The sequence below is a fragment of the Eptatretus burgeri genome, chromosome 3, assembly GCF_056783735.1.
Source record: "Eptatretus burgeri isolate ZD-2024b chromosome 3, Ebu_testis_v1, whole genome shotgun sequence".
In the NCBI taxonomy this organism is placed as follows: domain Eukaryota; kingdom Metazoa; phylum Chordata; class Myxini; order Myxiniformes; family Myxinidae; genus Eptatretus; species Eptatretus burgeri.
In genome coordinates, this window is record NC_140963.1 from 60,169,483 (window position 1) to 60,179,420 (window position 9,938).

Consider the following 9,938-nt stretch of genomic DNA (forward strand, 5'->3'; position numbering starts at 1 on the left):
ACGTTACTTTGAATCAGCATATTTAACAAATTGCTCAAAAACACTCCGCATAAAAGAGGGTGCAAGTATGAATCAAAAAGTTTCTACACACCTCGGGGTCCCTCCCACCACCAAACACAAGGGAGCAAACTTATTTGACACCATTTCGGGTTTTTTTTCAGCTTGTTATCAATATTCCAACGGTGGGTGAACATCCTGATGTCATAGAAACACAAATCATGTTTTCGACTCCGAATATCCTTCCCGGGGAAGACCCCTTATATTCCTCCCAATACTGAACATGGCTGTGGATCTTGGACAGCCATTCCATGAAAGACGGAGCAATTCTCACGTAGTGTAAAGACTTGCAGAGGAGATCTAAATTTTTAAGGTCAAGGTTTTCCCTGAACCTGATCATGTAATGTACGATACGGCACGCCAAAGGTAATTCAGACCATGTCGATGCACGCAGACACTTGCCGACGTAATCCCACACGGAGGGTGCCAGCGATGTTTTGACGTTATTCATAAAGTTCAATATGAAGCCTACTTGGAAATATCGAGTGCGATTGTGGTTTTGCTTGAACAGGCGTGGGTGCTCATGTTATTGGCTCATCGGTCATTCAAGGGGGGGGGGGGGAATGGGGATTGTGAGGTATCGATAAGAGCCTTGCAGTCTTTTATCTATTTGTGACGTACGTGCGATTCATTCTGCAGTGGCATTTTAACGAGATAGCCGAGGGCGTATTTTAAAATAAAAACAGTACGACATCATTTAATCCTCCAAAATAGTCTAAAATCATTGTTAATAACCAGTACAAGACAAGGTACTCTTAATATTAATCAGTCATGATTTTTACATCGGTAGACAACTTCTTTATATTTATTAAATATTATACCCTCAAGTACGACATGATGCACCATAAACATTTTATACCAAGCAGAAGGAGGTCGATTACAATCGAGGTGTCTAGTGTGGGTTTCATTCTTGCCACAACTATAAACTGCCTGTTGTTGCTTCGCAGGCAGGGCATTGATTATTATTATTGTAATTTTTTTTTTTTTTAAAGGCCAAAGGAATTTCATCAATGAGTGCACTCACTGGCCCTGAGTCGGACATCAAGCTGGACATTGCTGGCATTAAGTGATGGACGTTAAAGATCCCACAGTGTCTTTCCAAAGAGTAGGAGAGTTATCACCGGCACCTTGCCCAATAATTACATATTCCTGTCGAACACCAGGCCTGGTCAGCCGAGAATAGAATTGGGCCAAAGCTTTGCCCCACAAAAAAGGTGGGATCAACTGTGCTCATCGTAGTAGTAGTAGTAGGCAAAGTAGCAGTAACACATCAAGGCCAAACAATATAATTAGAGAAAACATCAAATACAACAAATAACACTGGGAATGCATAAAGAAAACTTACCTTTGGAACATGTTTTACAGTTTTCACCAGTCTGGAAACAAAAAAATAAAAACAACAAATAAAAAAACCAACATTGTTTTCTTGGCATACCGTATGGTATATGACTTTATATCAAGGAGGTTAGGGTTATCCATTGTTCAGAAAGGGGCACAGGCAACCAACAATTTGTATTTTGAACCTCCATTCTGCCAAATGGAAACAAACAAACAAAGAGCGGACTTAACCTCAGGCAGCTCTTTCTTGTACGTTTCAAACTGGTGGACTAGAGCTTAGTACAAATATAAATCAACATATTGCATTGTAATACAGTATGCCAAAATGGATTGATTAATTAATTAATTAAAAATAAGCATGCAAGCATCGTTGACTTGTGAACAGTGCTTGTGGGTGGTGTAGATAACAAAGTTTCCATCATTTTTAACAAACTTCTGAATCACAGGAAAACCAGTTTTATTTATAATAAACCTATAACCTACGCACCAGAACACCTCTACAAGCTCGAGTATGTTTAACTTTTACAAAGCATCCAATGTGGGAGACAACAGGTCAAAAAAAACGAAGTACAAATTACAATAATTTTTTTTTTTTTAAAGGCCAAAGGAATTTCAGAAAGTAAAATCTAATTTCAGAACAACCACAACTCGTGGAGCTGCGTGGAACGAGAGTGGTTAAAACTTTGGAAAACTAGTTTCCATGAACGACTAAAGTTGGTCTGCGGTGGTGGAAAAATGAATTTTCTCAACCCTCTTGCAAAACAAAAGGGCTTCCACCCAAGACGTCACTTCACCTTCTCTCCCACAGTGGTTACCCCGACTCTCTCAACATTTGGTTGAGAAAACTCATTGTGGTCGAGGCCTTGTTCCATTACAGTCATTGGTGTGCTCAGTCAAAATTCCCCAAGTTGAATTCACCTCCCCGGTCTGTAGTATCGGCTATATCTTGTCTGGGACAAGTGTTTATTCCCATACAGACTCATCACCACCTTCTTATCTATAAAAATCGAACAACAACAATCGAAGTCACCTATAATGAGGAATAAGTTATGATTCATATTAGAACTAATGGTATCCTTGGAGCTGTGATGTCAAATATCTCTTCAAGAGTGACAAAAAGGATGTTCCTGGTTTACAAGAATCTCTAGCTGGATTTGTGAACAATTATGGCTGTTTATAAACTTTGCCAGTTCCTCAACATTTCATATCCAAGAAAAAGTATAGTTGTCATTTTAGGACACTCAACACCTTCATGAAGCATGTTGCAGTGTGGTCGCAGCAAAATCATCAGCGAATGAACAGTACGAGCTTTTAAATATATATTAAACTGAGACAATTCTGCATTGTTATGTTGGTTTCGTTTTGTGGTACAGTATGTGCACAACAAAGGCAACAAGGAGCTGATACTCTTGATCCCCTACCGTTTGGGTGGTATAATCAAAGCAAAGACCAATTACTGCACGATTGTCCCAAGAAGGAAGTCAGACATAACGCGCGCACGCACGCGCACGCACGCACGTGCACGCACGCACTTACAAAAGCTATTTTATTTGAAGTTTCACCTTAACTTGTAAGCAATTGACTGATTTCCCAACTGCCCAAATCATCAGCTGGGCACCGTTTCTCATTGAGGTTTCGATTCTTTCAGCCCAGAACCTCTCCAAACGGCGGATCCACAACCCGGGTCGCAGGTCCACATCAGTAGATTACTCAACATCAATGGACCCACAACTTCAAAGTTGTGTCCAGACAGTCAGTCAACACAGCAATGCTCTCACTATGTCTCTCCGAAAGGATTGTTTAGAACACCCCCCCCCCATCTACTTTCTCAACAATCCTCAGGAAGAAGTCCTTTCTTTCAAGCTTCTGGGTCTCACTATCTACCATGATCTTTCCTGGGAAAGCCACATCTCCAAGCTGGCCTCCAATGCCAGTTGAGAACTGGGAATCTTCTGTCGTGCAAAGTCCTTCCTTGGCCCACCTGAGCTCCTGACCACTTACAAAGCTTTCGTCCACAGCCTGATGGAGTACTGCTCTTCCTTCTGGGCTGGTGCTCCTGCCTCCCACCTTTCTCGGCTTCACGCTGTGGAAACCAAGGCATTTCAGATCATTGGTATCTCCCACGATGAGGCTGAGTTTTTGGCCTCTCACTCTCTCACTGCAGGCAGGTTGGTGGTCTTTCTGTCTTCTACCATCTCCTCTCCGGTCTCCCCCCACCCCGGCTCTGTCTGTGATTTTTCCCCACCATATTTCTGCAGGGCGCTCAAGGCCCGCCAACAACCCTCTTCTGGTAAAACTACCAAAATCACGAATCACTGCTCACCTTCTCTTTCATTCCTCTTTTTCCCCACCTTTGGAATAAACTCCCTCACTGTTCAATCCCATTCTTCCCTCCAGGCCTTCAAAACAGCTGTTCAACCCAACTCTTATTGTTCCCCATCCAAATCCTCGGTCTTTTCTACCCCCGTTAATCCACCCTTAACCCACCATCTTCAAATTCCCTGCTTTTCTTCCTGAAAGTCCCTGTAATATCCATCTTGTATACAACATGTTCCTCACCCAATCCCTCTCCCTTCCACAGATCTCCTAATGTCTCTGTTCCCCACTGTTTTGTCCTTCCCACTCCCTCCCCTCGTGTCATGCCCCCCTTGCTGTGCGTTATGTGTCATCTCTCATACGAGACTCGGCAAGGTATACAAAAAAAAAAAATGGAATATCCTTATTCAAATTTATTTAATGACGAATGGATCTGTGTAATATGAAAAATAAATCTTTAACGTTTTTTTTAAAATATCATATGCACAAGCCAAGTTACCAAGATGGTTGCCATGGCAACAATATTCAGCTTATCACAGCCATGATCTAATCAGGTCGAGATAATGTCATGAGGAATAAATATCTGCAATATGAAAGGTAAATGTTCAATGGTCTTGGAAACATCACGCAAGACACAAAAGTACATGGACGGATGATCGGTCAGTCGGTGGGACTGACGGAGCTCATTCTAATGTCCCCAATCTCCGACGTTGGCGAAGAGGCTGGGGCCAAATAACTAATTACCTATCCAGTATTGTTTCCAATAGGGTGGCCCTTTCCATTGTTTTTGCATGAACTCAGGTGCTGTACAATCACGACGTGAATTCAAGACGAACACACCAAAAAAAAAAAAAAAAAAATTTTTGTTTCGTTTTGCACATGAATGACACGACTTCCACAATTATAGCACATCAGTAAATTCGCATCACATGGCTCAACTGAACTGTTATTTGATCAGAAGGTAGGAGGAATGAGAAGAGCTTTCTTCTTCTTCATCAAGAGGCACAATTATTCTAATGCTCTTGTGCTGTTGGCCGGGGGGAATTTTTGGTCCAAATCCTTCACGAACAGGCTGGCCATGGCTGACGCTTTTAACTAAGTAGTTAGGACAGGAATTATAATTTGGTTGCGGATGTCGGTGATGGCACGCCTTCTCTTCGTGAACGACACCATAGGATCTTTAAAGTCCACCAAGTAACGCAAGCAGACGGGACTCCAAGTTTAACGTCCATCCGAGGGACGGCACAGAACAAGTTCGAGTTTCAGGATGTTTCATCAATTTTTCAGTTACGCCTTTTTTGGACTTAGAAAAATATCACATCGCTTGGGGACATGGATTGCAAAGCAATTCTCGCTCCTGTTACTTCTGTCTTTGCAATACGTCCATGCCAATGGGACCAATGCATACGTCTCCGAAGAAATTAGCAAGTTGCCTTTGAGCCGGCTGGTCTGGGTTCGATTCCAGACGCGACTATAAACTATCGGATTGGTGATTCGCAGGTAAGGTCACAATGTGTGCCTGAGAATGCCAAGCTGAGTATCCTGTATGCTAGCATTAGTTAAAAGACGGCAAAGATCCCAGTGTCAGTCAACAAATATTAGACGAGTTAAGGACGACACCCCAAACAAATTTTGAACTCTTACCCTTACTAATACGAGACAAAGAAAAACCACCCAGTTGATCGTTTTCCTCCAACAGTAACCCTCTGGTCAGATTATTATCCAGTACAATTCTGGCTCGGTAGATACTCTGGGAACTGTTCACCTGCCTTCGGGGCAAAGCAGAGTAACACAAATTAACTAGACATCTACAGTGGATGATAAAGGACAGATACAGATGTATCTCTTTTGTTCAATCTATCTCTCAAAAAAGAAGTGAATTCTTGCACAAATGTTTCTGTAAGGGTCACTTGGCTGCGCCTGGATGGGTTTGAGGGTTGTGGAGTAGCGGCTGAAACCCGAATCCTGTGCAGGTTCCTCCTGATGACTCCATCCTTGCTCTTCCGTTTCAATATGAATGATAAGGGACAGATGCAGATACACGATACAAGAATGATGTGGGACAGATACAGACACAGATACATGATATGGGACAGACACAGACACACGATAAAAGAATGATATGGGACAGACGCAGATACACGATACATGATACAAGAATATGGGACAGACAGATACACGATACATGATACAAGAATGATATGGGACAGACGCAGATACACGATACATGGTACAAGAATGATATGGGACAGACGCAGACACACGATACAAGAATATGGGACAGACCCAGATAAAAGAATGATATGGGACAGACACAGATAGAAGAATGATATGGGACAGACACAGGTACACGATACATGAATGATATGGGACATACACAGACACAGATACATGGTACAAGAATGATATGGGACATGCACAGATACACGATACAAGAATGATATGGGACAGACACAGACACACGATACAAGAATGATATGGGACAGACGCAGATACATGAATGATATGGGACAGACACAGATACATGAATGATATGGGACAGACACAGATACATGAATGATATGGGACAGACACAGATACATGAATGATATGGGACAGACACAGATACATGAATGATATGGGACAGACACAGATACATGAATGATATGGGACAGACACAGATACATGAATGATATGGGACAGACGCAGATACACGATACATGATACAAGAATATGGGACAGACAGATACACGATACATGATACAAGAATGATATGGGACAGACACAGATACACGATACATGAATGATAAGGGACAGACACAGATACACGATACATGAATGATAAGGGACAGGGACAGGGACAGACACGCGATACATGAATGATAAGGGACAGGGACAGACACAGATACATGAATGATAAGGGACAGGGACAGACACAGATACATGAATGATAAGGGACAGGGACAGGGACAGACACGCGATGCATGAATGATAAGGGACAGGGACAGACACACGATACATGAATGATAAGGGACAGGGACAGACACACGATACATGAATGATAAGGGACAGGGACACACACGATACATGAATGATAAGGGACAGGGACAGGGACAGACACACGATACATGAATGATAAGGGACAGGGACAGGGACAGACACACGATACATGAATGATAAGGGACAGGGACAGGGACAGAGACACGATACATGAATGATAAGGGACAGGGACAGGGACAGACACACGACACATGAATGAAAAGGGACAGGGACAGACACACGACACATGAATGATAAGGGACAGGGACAGGGACAGACACACGATACATGAATGATAAGGGACAGGGACAGGGACAGACACACGATACATGAATGATAAGGGACAGGGACAGAGACACGATACATGAATGATAAGGGACAGGGACAGGGACAGACACGACACATGAATGAAAAGGGACAGGGACAGACACACGACACATGAATGATAAGGGACAGGGACAGACACACGACACATGAATGATAAGGGACAGGGACAGACACACGACACATGAATGATAAGGGACAGGGACAGGGACAGACACACGACACATGAATGATAAGGGACAGGGACAGGGACAGACACACGACACATGAATGATAAGGGACAGGGACAGACACACGACACATGAATGATAAGGGACAGGGACAGACACACGACACATGAATGATAAGGGACAGGGACAGACACACGACACATGAATGATAAGGGACAGGGACAGACACACGACACATGAATGATAAGGGACAGGGACAGACACACGACACATGAATGATAAGGGACAGGGACAGGGACAGACACACGACACATGAATGATAAGGGACAGGGACAGACACACGACACATGAATGAAAAGGGACAGGGACAGACACACGATACATGAATGAAAAGGGACAGGGACAGGGACAGACACACGACACATGAATGAAAAGGGACAGGGACAGACACACGATACATGAATGATAAGGGACAGGGACAGACACACGATACATGAATGATAAGGGACAGGGACAGGGACAGACACACGATACATGAATGATAAGGGACAGGGACAGAGACACGATACATGAATGATAAGGGACAGGGACAGGGACACGATACATGAATGATAAGGGACAGGGACAGGGACAGACACACGACACATGAATGAAAAGGGACAGGGACAGACACACGACACATGAATGATAAGGGACAGGGACAGACACACGACACATGAATGATAAGGGACAGGGACAGGGACAGACACACGACACATGAATGATAAGGGACAGGGACAGACACACGACACATGAATGATAAGGGACAGGGACAGACACACGACACATGAATGATAAGGGACAGGGACAGACACACGACACATGAATGATAAGGGACAGGGACAGACACACGACACATGAATGATAAGGGACAGGGACAGACACACGACACATGAATGAAAAGGGACAGGGACAGACACACGACACATGAATGAAAAGGGACAGGGACAGACACACGACACATGAATGAAAAGGGACAGGGACAGACACACGATACATGAATGAAAAGGGACAGGGACAGGGACAGACACACGATACATGAATGAAAAGGGACAGGGACAGGGACAGGGACAGACACACGACACATGAATGAAAAGGGACAGGGACAGACACACGACACATGAATGAAAAGGGACAGGGACAGACACACGATACATGAATGAAAAGGGACAGGGACAGGGACAGGGACAGACACACGAATGAAAAGGGACAGGGAAAGACACACGATACATGAATGAAAAGGGACAGGGACAGGGACAGACACACGATACATGAATGAAAAGGGACAGGGACAGGGACAGACACACGATACATGAATGAAAAGGGACAGGGACAGGGACAGACACACGATACATGAATGAAAAGGGACAGGGACAGGGACAGGGACAGACACACGACACATGAATGATAAGGGACAGGGACAGACACACGACACATGAATGAAAAGGGACAGGGACAGACACACGACACATGAATGAAAAGGGACAGGGACAGGGACAGGGACAGACACACGATACATGAATGAAAAGGGACAGGGACAGGGACAGGGACAGACACACGACACATGAATGATAAGGGACAGGGACAGACACACGATACATGAATGAAAAGGGACAGAGACAGAGACAGAGACATATATGATATAAAGGAGATTCACGAAACTCGACCCGAATCAGGTGAAGTACAGGACATCTTGACTCGAACTCGAAACCACGGAGTAATTATTTAATTGAGTGTAAACGTATCCCAGTCTGACAACACCGTGGATGACCTCATCATGCCGTGCCGTGCTCACCGTGTGTACGTTCCTTACCGCGGCCACGAGTAACACGAACAACACGAGCAGCAGCAGCAGCACAGCCGTGGAATTCCTCATGGCGACACCGACGACGCTCGGACAAACGAGAGTAATGGACGCGCTGCCGGGAATCCACGAAACTTCCTCGTTATCAGATTTCTCTCGACAATCCGACCTTCACCACTACCCCGATACTACGTGCCCGCATCGCATGGGGGGATTTCCTTCGGGGGGGGGGAGAAAACAATGAAAATCCCTAATTCGAGGTGACAACGCAGCGAAGACACGCGGAACTGAACTTGAAGCCCACTGCCGCCACTTCTTCCTCTTCTTCCTCAAAACAAACTTTTTTTTTTCCTTGCGTCACGAATCGACGACGCACGGACAAACAGACACACGATGCAAGAATGTCACTTGATTGTAAGAGAGAGAACAATACCTTTCATCGAGTGAACAAATACACGTAAACGCCGCCCTCGTACAAAGCGTCCCCACCCACGTGAATGGAAACTTCGTTTCGATCCGTCTCGAACGATCAAAGGGAGCAGCGAGCTGCCGACGTCCGTCGAGTGGGTTCAAAATTATTTTTACACAAATCGCTAATCCCCATTCTGATTATTCTGAGCTGTTCTTTCAGGAATCCGGACGTGTGTGACATTGTTGAACACGTCGTGGGAGGTGGTCAAAAAATTGCTCCTTTAATCGGTTCACACAGTGTGGGATGTTCAAAATGTTCTCGGAACGACCCACAATTCCTAGAAACACCCTTTATAATCCTTCAACAGCCTCGATCTGAGGTCGGTTTGAACACCCCCAACGGAAACTTGATGGAGAGAAAAAAACAAGCTCGAATGAGCTAAGATCCTCGTCCTCTTAAC

The 9,938-nt window shown here is 44.4% G+C and overlaps 1 protein-coding gene across 9 annotated transcripts in view; it reads right to left on the reverse strand.

Annotated features, from left to right (window-relative positions):
- Positions 1 to 9,638, reverse strand: part of LOC147030008 (uncharacterized) — a 35,270-nt gene extending 25,632 nt beyond the window's left edge. For 2 of the 9 annotated variants that reach the window (XM_085873629.1, XM_085873628.1), the window contains exons 1-2: positions 9,076 to 9,470; positions 1,403 to 1,433 (exon numbers count right to left, since the gene is read on the reverse strand). In XM_085873629.1, the coding sequence (XP_085729755.1) occupies positions 1,403 to 1,413 (11 nt within the window). In that variant the 5' untranslated portion in view covers positions 1,414 to 1,433; positions 9,076 to 9,470. Of the gene's footprint in view, positions 1 to 1,402; positions 1,434 to 9,057; positions 9,471 to 9,499 lie in introns of those variants that run through there. The other 7 variants (XM_085873634.1, XM_085873631.1, XM_085873636.1 and 4 more) reach the window with 7 other exon arrangements.
- Positions 9,639 to 9,938: the final 300 nt, after the last annotated feature.